This window comes from Myxine glutinosa, chromosome 14 (assembly GCF_964187855.1).
Source record: "Myxine glutinosa chromosome 14, kmMyxGlut1.1, whole genome shotgun sequence".
NCBI lineage: Eukaryota > Metazoa > Chordata > Myxini > Myxiniformes > Myxinidae > Myxine > Myxine glutinosa.
The window spans coordinates 28,291,349-28,308,209 of NC_136274.1; the positions used below are offsets into that span (position 1 = coordinate 28,291,349).

Here is a 16,861-nt window from a genome sequence, read left to right on the forward strand (position 1 = left end):
GCACCACAAATGCCAATATCCAACCACAATTTACCTGCACCCTCTACCTAACACTTACACTACCCGGCCCGGGTGCTCGTGAAAGGGGTCCACTCTTCCCCCATCCACACCTTCACACCATGCACACCACTCCGTACCACTCACTCCAACTCTCTCCACACACCTGTACCTGCACACCTGTGCTCTCACACCTGGTGCCACCTGCACCCTTCTCTCCCCAAGCGCATTCGCGCTGATCCACACACTCACTACTCATACACTGCTCCACACACCTGTCCAGTTGCACACCTGTGCAATCACACCTGTTCAATTCTCACAAACACGGCATCATCTCAGCTAACTACTCCCTTCTGAAACTTGCGCTTCCCAGTCGTCCCTTTAAACTATTGCGCTCCCTCGTCATTATCATCCATACTAATCTACCTGCGTCCCCACTACAGGTATCAGTCACTAACTAATCTTAACGTTACCTAATGTCATCTTCTCTAGATCCCTATCAATATAACCTAACCCACCCGGGCTAGTTTCCACTGCCATACACCCCATAAGCTATTGCTCCTTTGCCCCCCTCACATGGGAAAGGTGGCAGGGATGCCACCCTCTCCCACCGGGCCTATCGCTCCTCAATCCCCCAGTCCTCTGGCACTAATAAGCCCCCCTTATTCAGAGGTACTGGGTCCCGCCTCGGCATCTAAAGCCGAGGCGATCCACGGGGGCGCCTGCTCGCCGGTGTAAGGTCTTATCCGGTCGGCGTGGACGATCCGAGGGAGGGCTCGTGGCCCCATTTTGATCTTAAAGACCACGTCACAGATTTGCGACAGGACGACTCCTGGGCCTTGCCAGGGGGAGGTGAGTTTTGGGCACCTTCCCTTCCGCCTCCGGGGATTAAAGAACCAAATCTTCATCCCCGGAGCGTATTGACTCCCCTGGCTCCGGTCGTCGTACCTGCGCTTCATCTTTTCCCCCGCCAGATGGAGTTGGCGGCGGGCGAAGGCATGGACTAGCTCCATGCCTTCCTCTAGGTGACGTGCGTACCCCTCCCTCGGCGGGTTAACCACTGTGTCTGGCACGGGACCGCATAGCAAGTCGGCGGGAGCCCGTAACTCCCGCCCATACATAAGCAACGCTGGACTGCATGCGGTGGCCCCGTGCTGGCTGGTTCGGTAGGCCATGAGCAAGTAAGGGAGATGTTCGTCCCAGTCATCCTGACGGGTGGTGGTGAACAGTGCCAGTTGTTGGATTAAAGTTCGGTTGAATCTTTCCACCATCCCGTCAGATTGAGGTCTTAAAGGCGTTGTCCTGGTTTTTCGAATTGACAGGAGACTGCACACATCTTTTAGTAATTTGCTCTCAAAATTTCGTCCCTGGTCGGTGTGCAACTCCTGTGGAATCCCATGCCGGCACACAAATCCTTCCACGAAGGCCTGCGCTACCACCCCTGCTTCTTGGTTGGGGAGGGCGTAGGCCTCCGGCCACTTGGTGAAGTAGTCCATCACAACGAGGATATACTTATTACCTTGGCGGGTGCGGGGCAGCGGTCCTAGAATATCCATAGCCACCCGCTCAAGGGGGGCCCCCACCTGATGTAATTGAAGGGGGGCCCTCATCCTCCGTGCTGGTCCCTTTTTGGCAGAACAGGCGTCGCATCTCCGACACCAGTCCTGTATGTCGCGCCCCATATTCACCCAATAGAACCTCCGGCGGACCCGAGATATTGTCTTTGTCCTGCCCAAATGGCCGCCGGAGCGGGTACCATGCACCTGTTGCAATATGACGTTCTTGAATTTGTCAGGGACTATCACCAGCCAGGAAGTTCGATCAGAGGGAACCTCCACCCACTTGCGATACAAGATGTTGCCTTTCAATTCCAGGGTCTGCCACTGAGCCCAATATGCCTTTGTCTGCGCCCCGAGGGGGGTGACCTCTTCCCCCTTCGGTCTTTGCCCCAATTTGACCCATTGGAACACCGGCCCCAGAACAGGATCCTCCTGCTGGGCCGTGCTCCAAGCCAACTCTCCAAATTCCTCGTCCGCGGTTAGTGGCAAAATTGGCCCTCTCACCCGGGTTGCCCGGACGACGAGAATCGGGGCGGAATCGCCCAATTGCTCCCTCTCCTCGTGTCTCGCACAAAATTTACAGTTTTCCCCCAGACAAGGACGCCGAGAGAGTGCGTCCGCATTACCATGGGCCTTCCCGGCCCTATGGGCCACATCAAAATCGTACTGCTGCAACTTTTCCAACCACCTTGCAATTTGGCCCTCCGGTTCCTTGAACCGAAGGAGCCATTGCAAGGAGGAATGGTCAGTTCTAACCAAAAATTTCCGCCCGTACAAGTACGGGTGGAAATGGTTCATGGCAGCCAGCATAGCCAATAACTCTTTGCGAGTGACGCAATAATTTCTCTCGGGCCTACTTAAGGCCCGGCTATAATAACCAATCACTCTCTCCACGCCCTCCTGTGTCTGAGACAAAACTGCGCCCAATCCTTCCTGGCTCGCATCCGTGTCCAGGGTAAATGTCCCGTCACTAGTGGGGTAAGCTAGAAGGGGTGCGGATGTTAGACACCCCTTCAATTTTTGGAAGGCCTCGTGGCACTCCCGTGTCCAATTAAATCGCGTCCCCTTCTCCGTAAGCCGGTGGAGGGGACGGGCCAACTCCGCAAATTTCGCCACAAAGCGCCGGTAGTAGGAGCAGAGTCCCAAAAATCCCCGCACCTCTTTGATGGTACGTGGTGCGGGCCACTCCTCTACCGCTTTAATTTTGTCTGGGTCTGTTTTTACCCCCTCGCGGCCAATCACGTGACCTAGATAGGCCACCTCTCTTGCAAACAAAGTGCACTTACTCGGGTTCAGCTTCAACCCTGCCTGTCTGAGGCACCCGAACACCTGGTCCAAATTAGCTAGTGCCTGGGGGAACGTTTGGGCATGTACCAGGACGTCATCCAGGTACACCAGGCATGACTGCCATGGCATGCCGCCTAGTACATGCTCCATCAATCTCTCAAAGGTGGCGGGGGCGTTACACAAACCAAACGGCATCACAGTAAACTGATACAGTCCCTTACCTGTGGAAAATGCCGTTTTCTCCTTCCCTGCCCTATCCATCTCCACCTGCCAATACCCACTCTTGAGGTCCAAAGTTGTGAACCAATTTGAGCCCGCAACGGCATCGAGGGTGTCATCAATCCTTGGCAGGGGATATGAGTCCTTGAGTGTCACGTTGTTTAGCTGGCGATAGTCCACGCAGAACCGCGTGGTCCCATCCTTCTTTTTGACCAGCACAACAGGTGACATCCAAGGACTTCCCGAGGGCTCGATCACACCTGCGTCGAGCATTTTTGCAACCTGCTCGTCAGCTTCCGCCCTCTTGCTCCAAGGGAGCCGTCGGGCGGCCTGACGAATAGGCCGGGCCTCACCGGTGTGGATCTGATGTTTCACCAGGCCCGTACGTCCAATATCCTCGGTGGACAGGGAGAAGAGGTCCAAATGGGACCCAACCAGTTTGTGTAAGGCCTCCCTCTGGGTACCTCCCAACTCTACGCTACTACGATTTACCATCTCGCAAATGGGATCGGGCCAATTCCTACTTGTTATTGAAGGCTCCCCCCGGGGTCGGCTCGGCTGGACGTTCTCGCCCCTCACTGTCGCGACTTCCTCAACTGGGGTGCAGCCAGCTACCCTCGTGCCCCTTACTATAGTGCGTGGTTCTGTACTCACATTTACTACTCGGACGGCCACTACCGGTCCGTCCGTTTTTACAAGGGTGCGGCCCACGATTAAACCCGGTATGGACTGCGCTGCCACCGGTTCGACCAGGCCGCAGGACTCCTGCCATGTTGGGCGAGCTGCCCACCGGGCCGGCACTATCGCCTCGGCCCTGGGGGGGATGGTCACGGCCTCGGAAGCCTCCAGCTCCGCTCTCTCGGCCGTGCTCACTCCCCCTAACGGCAGCTCTTCTCTACTCCCACCTGCAGGATCCCCCGGCACAAGTCGATTTTACAACCGCTGGCAGTCAACAGGTCCAACCCTATTAAACATGGGTCGCACACCTCCGCCACCCAAACATCTATCTCCCTCCTTACCGACCCTAACTTGAGGGTCACAGAACCACGCCCTATGATCGGGGCCGTTACCCCGGTAGCAAGCTGCAAACTATAATTTTGCAGGCGCTGGATCTTATCCCAGCCACCTGCGCTCGAATCAAGGACCACAGGGCTGATGATCGTGGCGCTAGCTCCTGTGTCCACGACGGCGTCTACCCCCACGCCGGCAATTTTGCATCTAATTGTCAGGCTACCGGTTCCAATTTGGCCACAATAAATGACCCGTCGCGTCAATGAGGGCTCTCCTCCATCCTCTGCTGCCGAACACCGCCCTACGTGCCCGACACCTTCTAGTTTCCCGGGGTCTGGCGGGGGGGTGTCTGGGGTCGGCTAACCCGCTCCCCCCTGGGCGGAGTTGAGGACCTCAACTGCCGGGGATCATCCCGGCGCGCGTTTCGACAGTGCCGCGCCAGGTGACCCAGGCGGTTGCAGGTATAGCACCTCACCTGATAAGGTGCTTGCCTCCGGAATTCCAAATTCCCCCCCCTGTAGGTCCGAATTGGATTACCCGCTCGTGGTCCACCGCGGGCCACCTCCGGGGCCGCCTGCCATGGTCCAGGTCCTGCCAGGCGCTGGTCCACCAGCCTCCGGACCATGCCCGCCAGGTCAGGACCCACGTCGGGGGCGGGCCCCCTAAGGGGTCCGCCCTCCATCGGGGGTCCCATCTGGCGGACCGCCATTGCGAGACGCTCGCCCCCCCGGGCCAGGGGCCTCGCTGCTTCCCAACGGGCCGCAGCGTCAGCCGCCTGGCTCAGAGTCTGCGGGCGCCACATGGCGAGCTGTTGCCGGAGCTCAATATCCGGGAGGGCCTGGATAAAATGGTCCAGCGCCAGGCTTTCCCGGGAATCCGCTGCCATGCTAGCATGTGCGATCCCCACTGCGCGGCGAATGTCGTGGGCAAGTTCCCCGATGGCTTCCTGGGGCTTGCGCTTTCGCAGCGCGAGCTGAGCTTTAACAAGCTCGCTCTGCTGTTCTATTCCAAATCGATTAATTAGGGCGTCGCGGAGGGCTGGCAGGGTGAGAGCACCCGCTGGTAATGCCGTCAGCACCTCCGCCGCCGCGCCGCGCAATGCGGCCACCAGGTGTACTCCACCTTCGTCCTCACCCCAACCGTTACCCTTACACACACAGTCGAACTGCGCCAGGTACGCGCGTAGATCACTCTTGCCGTCATACGGCGCGAGTGGGACCTTGTGGGACCACCTCGTATGCGAGTCGTTGCCCGCCGGCCGGACCCCGTGCGTCGCCCCTTGCGGGGTCAGCGCGGGGCCGAACCGGCCGGGCCCCCACAGTACACTACCCCCAAGGGGCTCTCGTGCCTCCCCGGTCCCTCCAACAACTACCCCTGTTGGTGTCGATGCATGGGTCACACCTCCGCAACCCGCTACCCATTCCATACCACCACAACCTTGCTCACCCACACCTCGCACCTCTCGTTCCATACCCTCCGGACCAGCCATACACCTCACTCTTGGCCTCTCACGAACATCCGGGTCTATCTCGACCCCCAAGCTTATTAAATCACCTGGCGCATCATACGCACGACCATATTGGTCACCACTTACACCGGGTCCTCTTTCTCTTCGCTTCTCCTCCATCACCTGCGAATCCCTCATCCGGTTAATGAGCACATCATCACGATCCGAACACAGACTTTGGACCAATTCTTTTACTTCCTCCTTTATCTCTTTCTTATCCTCTCTCCGTCGCTTCTTAATTTCGCTCACCCCTTCTTCCACTTCCTCTAATTTTTGCTTCATCTCCTTCATCTCTTCGTGCGCCCCTTTAAGTTCTTCCTCTAACTCCACTTTATTTTTTTCTATGTGCTCCCGCACCTCCCGCTCTTTAACCTCCATTACCTCTACCACCTTGTCCATTTTCCTCGTCAGGTCCTCATGTACCGTCTGGCACTCTTTTTTAATTACCCCTACGTCCTTTTTCATCTCCTTCTGTGTCGATTTTAAACCCTCTATTACCGCTGTGTTCTTCTTTACCTGGTCCCCCAACTCCTTTTGTCCCACTGTCAGTTGTTCTACTCCCAGCGTCAACTCCTCTATACCACCTTGCAATTTTACAGTCCCCTTTCTCACCTCTTTCTCCATGCGCTCCTTACAGTGCCTCACCTCCTCGCGCACTCCTCCGACCTCCTCACTCACTCCTCTTCGGATCTCCTCTCCCATCACTTGCATCTCCTGCCCAGATGCCACCCTCATCTGCTCCATTTCCTCCCTGTGAGCATCCAGTTTGGTTTCTACCCCCATTCTGACCCCCTCTATCTGCTGCTCCATTTGTTTAACTTCCCTTTCCGCTTGGTCCCTCATGTCCCTCAATTTGCCTTCCATACTGTTTTCTAACCCCTCTAACCCTTTTTGCATCCCTTCCATTTGATTCTCTTGAGCGGCCATTCTGTTTTCTACCCCCGTTAACCCCTCCTGTATTTCCCCTAATCTATTGTCTAACCCCTCAAATTTGTTGTCTAGTCCCTCAAATTTGTTTCCTAATCCCTCTATTCTACTCCCTAACCCTCCGATCTGGGCCCCCATGTCCTCCCTCAATTTCTCGCTATTGGACCCCATCCTTTGTTCTAACCATTGGCTATTGGCCCCCATGTCATTCCTTAAACCCCCGATCTGGTTTCCCATGTCATCCCTTAATTGCTTGCCCATTCTTTGTTCCAATTGTTCGCTATTCTGGGCCAACAGGGCCCCTATTTGCGCCATGAGGACTTGCATGTCCATCGGCGGCACGGGTACCGCTACTGCAATCCCCTGCGCGGCGCCGACCTGTTGTTCACGCTCCTCTTCCCCATGCCTAGCGCCGCCATTTTGCGAACCTGCCGCCCTCACTGCTTCGCTCTCCTCATGTCCCTCAATTTGGTCCTGGATCGACCCTGCTTCACTCTCCCCTACCGGACCCCAGCCGTCTTGATCCGCCATAGCGCGACTTGCAAAATTCGAGTTTCGTAAAACAAAACAAATTTCGGCCGCTCCAAATTTTGACCAAATTTTTTTTTTTCCTCTATTCGTTTTTTTTTTTTTTCTTCAAAATTTGGTCGGGCCTCGAATCCCACTCCTGACACCAATTGTTACGGATACGACTTTGATGGTATGGTGGGCCGAGCGGGATGGCCGCCGTATCCGTACAAGTTACCCCGATTGCACCCGGGGTTGACTAATCGCGCTATGCTGGCTCAATAAGAAAAAGAAGACACCCGGCTGGATTATAATGACACAATACGACACCAGGGGTTCAGTTCTCAAGTATATTCGTACGGAAAAAGGTTAGATTACAACTACAAGAGGGACAGCATAGGAAGACAGGCACTTAGACACACTCTTATATTAACCCTAGACAGACCACAGATAAACGGGACAACGCTGACTCACACGGGATTTGATGGCAAGGAAAGCGGCAGTCGATGGCTCAGGTGCACCTGGCTCAGGGACAGAATCACGTACGGTGGTGTCCAGCAGATGCGGGGAGGTCGCTCAGCGCTCGTGGGTCGCGACTTTGGTGGAGATGCCGGGGAGGTCGCTCAGCGCTCGGGAGGGTGGCGTCTTGTCCTTCCAAGCTCGGGGCGCATCTCCCGTCACGTCCGGCGCGGGGCCGCGTATATCCGGCGGGGAGTGACACGCCCTCGGCTCGTTAGCGCCGCCCCAGATGGCATCGGCCCATGGCTTCTCATTGGGTGCGGGGGTTACCGGCTCCGCCCTTGACGAGGGGCCGACAGGGAGCCCCTTCGTGGTAACCCCGTGGAGCGCGTGGTCAATGGCGGCTAACCGAGCCGGAAGGAGGACGCCCACTCCCCATGCCGTCACCGCGCCGCCCCCCTCTTTTGTTGTTGTTGTTGTAGTTGGCGCTTCTTCATGGGGAAGAGATGCGGAGAGGTATGGGGAGGTCCTAAACTTCCTAACAGGTGCCATATAATCACATTCTGGTGCAACGAAGAGTCATAATTAATGGAAACAAGTCCTTAACTGACATAGATTAAGAATAACTAGCAAGATGTCCTATAATTGTCTACGTGTGGTGCGGGGGACCTGGGCACGACATTTAATGGGGGGATGAAGGGGAAGATCGGCTCTAATGGGTGTTGTTTACAGACAATGGGACTAGGGAATGGGGTAAGGGAGAGTTGGGGAGTATCGGAGAAAATAGGGGAATATTTACAAGCGGATATGGAGGCCAAATTCCATATTCGCAACAGTATATACACCTGATTGCATCGCAAAGTCCTGGACGTTGCTTGGTGAGACCATAATCACCATCACCAGTAGATATTTGTGTGGTCCTCTTTCCCGCATCTCTGCTATTGTGAGGCAAAGCCGACTTCGCCTTGCTGGTCACGTGATGCGCCATGAAGAACCAGCAAAGAAAGTACTGCTCTGGAGGCCGGAGGAACCCGGGAAAAGGGGGCGTCCTCTCACAGCACTTTACGACCTCATTGATGAGGACACCAGCATGATTGGCGTTAATTTACTCCATGCTAAGTCTAATGGAGAACACTGGAAAAATCTCATCATGTCACCACATTAAGTGGATGTCATAAGAAGAGGACATTAAAATATTTAATATTGATTATTCAAATAAGTATAAATGAAACTAGAACGGCAACCAGTAGAGTGCATACCTCTGCCAGGCTGAACAGTTTACCTTTTGTATCCCACTGATAGCGTGGATCTGCATTCGGATCTGAGCCAAAATCGAATCAGCTCGTTCCTGTCAACTACTCAACTAATTAACCATGTTTTGTCTGAATCTGTCTTAAACCTTTTGAGATATCGTGCTAAAAATTAGTTTTTGGCCCCATGTCTCAATGGTGAAGAATAACCTTAAATTATCGTATCTGGATCTTCACCAAAATGTAAACAATTCTTCCCTGTCACACACCCAACCTATCCACCGAGTTTCGTCCGAATCCATTGACAACTTTGAGATATCCTGCTCACAAACAGACAGGGGTGAAAACATGACCTCCATCCACCTCCGGGGGGCAGAGGTTACGATAATAATAATAATAATAATAATAATAATAAATAACATAAAATTTCAAGTGAAAATATTACAGGCATTTAACACATTCAGCACACAACACCCATAACTCAGGGGCCAGCACCCATTATTCAGGTGCCGGGGGCCAGCACCCATTATTCAGGTGCCTGGGGGCCAGCACCCATTATTCAGGTGCCCGGGGGCCAGCACCCATTATTGAGGTGCCCGGGGGCCAGCACCCATTATTGAGGTGCCCGGGGGCCAGCACCCATTATTGAGGTGCCTGGGGGCCAGCACCCATTATTGAGGTGCCCGGGGGCCAGCACCCATTATTGAGGTGCCCGGGGGCCAGTACCCATTATTGAGGTGCCCGGGGGCCAGCACCCATTATTCAGGTGCCTGGGGGCCCGCACCCATTGTCCAGGTGCCTGGGGCCCGGCACCCATTACTCAGGTGCCCGAGACTCAGCACCCATAAATCAGGTGCCCAGTACCCATTACTCAGGTGCCAAGGACTTAGCACCCATAATGCAGGTGCCAGAGCACAGCACCCATCACACAGGTGCTCTCGATGGCAAAGTGCCCAAGTCCCAGCGCACACGTCACACCCTAAGCTCAACCCCGCAAGACCATTTTTCACGGCTTACAGGGCCAAATATTTTGCCTTGAGGCGTTGCTCTAGATGTGGAAATATCACACTAGCCAACAATTTTCATCAAAACACCTTCTCTTCACCACTTCCGCATTTTTAAAATCTTGTTTGTTTAGCAGATAAAATCCTCTTTAGTTTCGTAAACCTGAACCCGCAGCACGTCATGCTCGTTGTTTGATATATTTTTAAGGACTATGGAATGATAAACTGCTGCCTTTAGGGTTACAAAAGGATATTTAGGGAAACCACTAGTTCAAGGAGAGAGTTGGGTCCTCAGGTAAAAGGTTTTCCTTAAAAGCAGGCCCTCCAGCGAGCAAAGATGGACAATTTAAATAAAATAATGTGAGCTAAATCAACGTCATGCATCCATCAGGAATTGCATGCCAGGATCCGAGACAAGAAGGTGAATGAGGTGTCCGTAGTAAGTGGCAGAGGAAGATCGGGAGGAATGGCAATGGAGGGGTCGTCGTAGGGAATGCTCACGGCACTTGAAGATTTCTGGTTTCCTGGTGGGTTTCTGGCCAACGCGATGATCACGTCGCTCCCCTCACCCGCCCAATGAACCACCAATTGGCTGTGGTTGTCGTGAAGGATCGCCTGAAAGAGAAACACCAACGTCAACACCAAAACCTCATTTGAAAATTATTCAAGGATCAATCACTTTTTGGTGGTAAAAAGTAGTAAATGATTCCTAGTTTTTTTACCTGACTGTTCATCCAATTCTGATAGCGCAGCACTTCTCGTGTATCGTGTTAGCAGTTTTCATGCTGACGGGGATCGGTTCATGTCGTTTATTTGTTTTTAAATGCATAATATAGGGAAATAAGGATGAAGAAACTCGTTGTCTGACTCTTTGTACCCCCCTGCATAGGAAAACGTTAAAATAGGTTTGTTTAAGTTTGATTTAAATCCACATTAGATTTAAGGCCACAACGATTAAAATGGAGGGAGAACAGGCAGAGGTAGAGTAGAGAGTTCCATAAGCCGGTGCTAAGCCACAGTTGCTTTTCTTCTTCTTCTTCCTTTTTAAAAGCCCAAATTATTCCCATGTTCTTGTGGGTTCGGTGAGGAAATACTTTTTGCCCGTCTTTCAAAAACCGGTCGGTCAGGCCCTCGACGTCCAATTGAAGGTGACAGGATTTTGGAATTGGTCCAGGGTGCCGGCGATAACTCAGCTACTCTTCGCAAAAGACACTGTGGGATCTTTAACGTCCACCAGCTACTGCTAGCAGATGAGTCTTCTGGTGTATTGGCTTTGTGAGCGACAGCACACACGTTGATGCCTCACTCTACATGCGAAACACCAGGTTGACAGTTTATAGCTGGGTTGGGTTTCGAATGGCACAGAGGCAAGGGTGTGTGCCTCCTGCCATTCCTAGGCCATAGCTGCTTGGACAGAGTGAGTGAGTTTGTTCCAGAGGCGGGAGAAAAGAGGCATGAAGGAGTGAAGGTGAGCAGAGAGTCTTGATTTTGGCAGTTTCACCAGAAGAGGGTTTCTGGCACGTATTGTGTGTCCTGCAGGAATATTTGGGGGGCAGAGCCCAGACAGGGCAGGGGGAGCAAGGCCAGAGAGGAGTCGGTATAAGACAGAAAGACCACCAACCTGCCTGCGGTGAGTGAGTGGAAGGCCCTCACAATCAGCTTCATCGCGGGAGATTCCAATGATTCTGAATGCTTTGGTTTCAACAGCGTGAAGACGAGCGAGGTGTGAGGCAGGAGCACCAGCCCAGAGGGGAGAGCAGTATTCCATTGAGCTGTGGATGAAAGCCTTGTATGTGGTGAGGAGCTCAGAGGAGCCAAGGAAGGACTTTGCACGACGGAGGATGCCCAGTCGGCGACTGGCTTTGGAGGCCAGATTGGAAATGTGGTTTTTTCCAGAAAAAGCAATCCCTATTTTCTTTGATCCCAGTAACCCGCTTTGTTAGATTACAAGTAAACCCCTATGTTAGATTACAAGTAAACCCCTATGTTAGATTACAAGTAAACCCCTATGTTAGATTACAAGTAAACCCCTATGTTAGATTACAAGTAAACCCCTATGTTAGATTACAAGTAAACCCCTATGTTAGATTACAAGTAACCCCCTTTGTTAGATTACAAGTAAACCGCTATGTTAGATTACAAGTAAACCGCTATGTTAGATTACAAGTAAACCCCCTTTGTTAGATTACAAGTAAACCCCTATGTTAGATTACAAGTAAACCCCCTTGTTAGATTACAAGTAAACCCCTATGTTAGATTACAAGTAAACCGCTTTGTTAGATTACAAGTAAACCCCTTTGTTAGATTACAAGTAAACCCCTATGTTAGATTACAAGTAAACCGCTTTGTTAGATTACAAGTAAACCCCTATGTTAGATTACAAGTAAACCCCTTTGTTAGATTACAAGTAAACCCCTTTGTTAGATTACAAGTAAACCCCTATGTTAGATTACAAGTAAACCGCTATGTTAGATTACAAGTAAACCCCCTTGTTAGATTACAAGTAAACCCCTATGTTAGATTACAAGTAAACCCCTATGTTAGATTACAAGTAAACCGCTATGTTAGATTACAAGTAAACCCCCTTGTTAGATTACAAGTAAACCCCTATGTTAGATTACAAGTAAACCCCTTTGTTAGATTACAAGTAAACCCCCTTGTTAGATTACAAGTAAACCCCTATGTTAGATTACAAGTAAACCCCTATGTTAGATTACAAGTAAACCCCTATGTTAGATTACAAGTAAACCCCTATGTTAGATTACAAGTAAGCCCCTATGTTAGATTACAAGTAAACCCCCATGTTAGATTACAAGTAAACCCCTATGTTAGATTACAAGTAAACCCCCTTTGTTAGATTACAAGTAAACCCCTTTGTTAGATTACAAGTAAACCCCTTTGTTAGATTACAAGTAAACCCCTTTGTGAGATTACAAGTAAACCCCTTTGTAAGATTACAAGTAAACCCCTTTGTTAGATTACAAGTAAACCCCTTTGTTAGATTACAAGTAAACCCCTTTGTTAGATTACAAGTAAACCCCTTTGTAAGATTACAAGTAAACCCCTTTGTTAGATTACAAGTAAACCCCTTTGTTAGATTACAAGTAAACCCCTTTGTTAGATTACAAGTAAACCCCTTTGTTAGATTACAAGTAAACCCCTATGTTAGATTACAAGTAAACCCCTTTGTAAGATTACAAGTAAACCCCTTTGTTAGATTACAAGTAAACCCCTTTGTTAGATTACAAGTAAACCACTTTGTTCGATTACAAGTAAACCCCTATGTTAGATTACAAGTAAACCCCTTTGTTAGATTACAAGTAAACCCCTTTGTTAGATTACAAGTAAACCCCTATGTTAGATTACAAGTAAACCCCTTTGTTAGATTACAAGTAAACCCCTTTGTTAGATTACAAGTAAACCCCTTTGTTAGATTACAAGTAAACCCCTTTGTTAGATTACAAGTAAACCCCTTTGTGAGATTACAAGTAGACCCCTATGTTAGATTACAAGTAAACCCCTTTGTTAGATTACAAGTAAACCCCTATGTTAGATTACAAGTAAACCGCTATGTTAGATTACAAGTAAACCCCTATGTTAGATTACAAGTAAACCCCTATGTTAGATTACAAGTAAACCCCTTTGTTAGATTACAAGTAAACCCCTATGTTAGATTACAAGTAAACCCCTATGTTAGATTACAAGTAAACCGCTATGTTAGATTACAAGTAAACCCCTATGTTAGATTACAAGTAAACCCCTTTGTTAGATTACAAGTAAACCCCAATGTTAGATTACAAGTAAACCCCTATGTTAGATTACAAGTAAACCGCTATGTTAGATTACAAGTAAACCCCTATGTTAGATTACAAGTAAACCCCTTTGTTAGATTACAAGTAAACCGCTATGTTAGATTACAAGTAAACCCCTATGTTAGATTACAAGTAAACCCCTATGTTAGATTACAAGTAAACCCCCTTGTTAGATTACAAGTAAACCCCTATGTTAGATTACAAGTAAACCCCTATGTTAGATTACAAGTAAACCCCTATGTTAGATTACAAGTAAACCCCTATGTTAGATTACAAGTAAGCCCCTATGTTAGATTACAAGTAAACCCCCATGTTAGATTACAAGTAAACCCCTATGTTAGATTACAAGTAAACCCCCTTTGTTAGATTACAAGTAAACCCCTTTGTTAGATTACAAGTAAACCCCTTTGTTAGATTACAAGTAAACCCCTTTGTGAGATTACAAGTAAACCCCTTTGTAAGATTACAAGTAAACCCCTTTGTTAGATTACAAGTAAACCCCTTTGTTAGATTACAAGTAAACCCCTTTGTTAGATTACAAGTAAACCCCTTTGTTAGATTACAAGTAAACCCCTTTGTTAGATTACAAGTAAACCCCTTTGTTAGATTACAAGTAAACCGCTATGTTAGATTACAAGTAAACCCCTATGTTAGATTACAAGTAAACCCCTTTGTTAGATTACAAGTAAACCCCAATGTTAGATTACAAGTAAACCCCTATGTTAGATTACAAGTAAACCGCTATGTTAGATTACAAGTAAACCCCTATGTTAGATTACAAGTAAACCCCTTTGTTAGATTACAAGTAAACCGCTATGTTAGATTACAAGTAAACCCCTATGTTAGATTACAAGTAAACCCCTATGTTAGATTACAAGTAAACCCCCTTGTTAGATTACAAGTAAACCCCTATGTTAGATTACAAGTAAACCCCTTTGTTAGATTACAAGTAAACCCCTTTGTTAGATTACAAGTAAACCCCTTTGTTAGATTACAAGTAAACCCCTTTGTTAGATTACAAGTAAACCCCTTTGTGAGATTACAAGTAGACCCCTATGTTAGATTACAAGTAAACCCCTTTGTTAGATTACAAGTAAACCCCTATGTTAGATTACAGGTAAACCCCCTTGTTAGATTACAAGTAAACCCCTATGTTAGATTACAAGTAAACCCCTATGTTAGATTACAAGTAAACCCCTATGTTAGATTACAAGTAAACCCCTATGTTAGATTACAAGTAAACCCCTTTGTTAGATTACAAGTAAACCCCTATGTTAGATTACAAGTAAACCCCTTTGTTAGATTACAAGTAAACCGCTATGTTAGATTACAAGTAAACCCCTATGTTAGATTACAAGTAAACCCCTATGTTAGATTACAAGTAAACCCCCTTGTTAGATTACAAGTAAACCCCTATGTTAGATTACAAGTAAACCCCTATGTTAGATTACAAGTAAACCCCTTTGTTAGATTACAAGTAAACCCCTTTGTTAGATTACAAGTAAACCCCTATGTTAGATTACAGGTAAACCCCCTTGTTAGATTACAAGTAAACCCCTATGTTAGATTACAAGTAAACCCCTATGTTAGATTACAAGTAAACCCCTATGTTAGATTACAAGTAAACCCCCTTGTTAGATTACAAGTAAACCCCTTTGTTAGATTACAAGTAAACCGCTATGTTAGATTACAAGTAAACCCCTATGTTAGATTACAAGTAAACCCCTATGTTAGATTACAAGTAAACCCCCTTGTTAGATTACAAGTAAACCGCTATGTTAGATTACAAGTAAACCCCTATGTTAGATTACAAGTAGACCCCTATGTTAGATTACAAGTAAACCCCTTTGTTAGATTACAAGTAAACCCCTATGTTAGATTACAAGTAAACCCCTATGTTAGATTACAAGTAAACCCCTATGTTAGATTACAAGTAAACCCCTATGTTAGATTACAAGTAAACCCCCTTGTTAGATTACAAGTAAACCCCTATGTTAGATTACAAGTAAACCCCTATGTTAGATTACAAGTAAACCCCTATGTTAGATTACAAGTAAACCCCCTTGTTAGATTACAAGTAAACCCCTATGTTAGATTACAAGTAAACCCCTATGTTAGATTACAAGTAAACCCCCTTGTTAGATTACAAGTAAACCCCTTTGTTAGATTACAAGTAAACCCCTATGTTAGATTACAAGTAAACCCCTATGTTAGATTACAAGTAAACCCCTATGTTAGATTACAAGTAAACCCCTTTGTTAGATTACAAGTAAACCCCTATGTTAGATTACAAGTAAACCCCTATGTTAGATTACAAGTAAACCCCTTTGTTAGATTACAAGTAAACCCCTATGTTAGATTACAAGTAAACCCCCTTGTTAGATTACAAGTAAACCCCTATGTTAGATTACAAGTAAACCCCTATGTTAGATTACAAGTAAACCCCTTTGTTAGATTACAAGTAAACCCCTATGTTAGATTACAAGTAAACCCCTATGTTAGATTACAAGTAAACCCCTATGTTAGATTACAAGTAAACCGCTTTGTTAGATTACAAGTAAACCCCTATGTTAGATTACAAGTAAACCCCTTTGTTAGATTACAAGTAAACCCCTATGATAGATTACCGGTAAACCCCTTTGTTAGATTACAAGTAAACCCCTATGTTAGATTACAAGTAAACCCCTTTGTTAGATTACAAGTAAACCTCTATGTTAGATTATAAGTAAACCCCTATGTTAGATTACAAGTAAACCCCTATGTTAGATTACAAGTAAACCCCTATGTTAGATTACAAGTAAACCCCTATGTTAGATTACAAGTAAACCCCTATGTTAGATTACAAGTAAACCCCTTTGTTAGATTACAAGTAAACCCCTATGTTAGATTACAAGTAAACCGCTTTGTTAGATTACAAGTAAACCCCTTTGTTAGATTACAAGTAAACCCCTATGTTAGATTACAAGTAAACCGCTTTGTTAGATTACAAGTAAACCCCTATGTTAGATTACAAGTAAACCCCTTTGTTAGATTACAAGTAAACCCCTTTGTTAGATTACAAGTAAACCCCTATGTTAGATTACAAGTAAACCGCTATGTTAGATTACAAGTAAACCCCCTTGTTAGATTACAAGTAAACCCCTATGTTAGATTACAAGTAAACCCCTATGTTAGATTACAAGTAAACCGCTATGTTAGATTACAAGTAAACCCCCTTGTTAGATTACAAGTAAACCCCTATGTTAGATTACAAGTAAACCCCTTTGTTAGATTACAAGTAAACCCCCTTGTTAGATTACAAGTAAACCCCTATGTTAGATTA

At 47.6% G+C, this 16,861-nt stretch overlaps 1 protein-coding gene across 3 annotated transcripts in view; it reads right to left on the bottom strand.

Annotated features, from left to right (window-relative positions):
- The window catches only part of SORL1 (sortilin related receptor 1), a 100,483-nt gene that overhangs the window by 58,495 nt on the left and 25,127 nt on the right, over positions 1 to 16,861 (bottom strand). For all 3 annotated transcript variants that reach the window (XM_068135380.2, XM_068135381.2, XM_068135379.2), the window contains exon 2: positions 10,229 to 10,342. In XM_068135380.2, the coding sequence (XP_067991481.2) occupies positions 10,229 to 10,342 (114 nt within the window). The remainder of the gene's footprint in view (positions 1 to 10,228; positions 10,343 to 16,861) is intronic.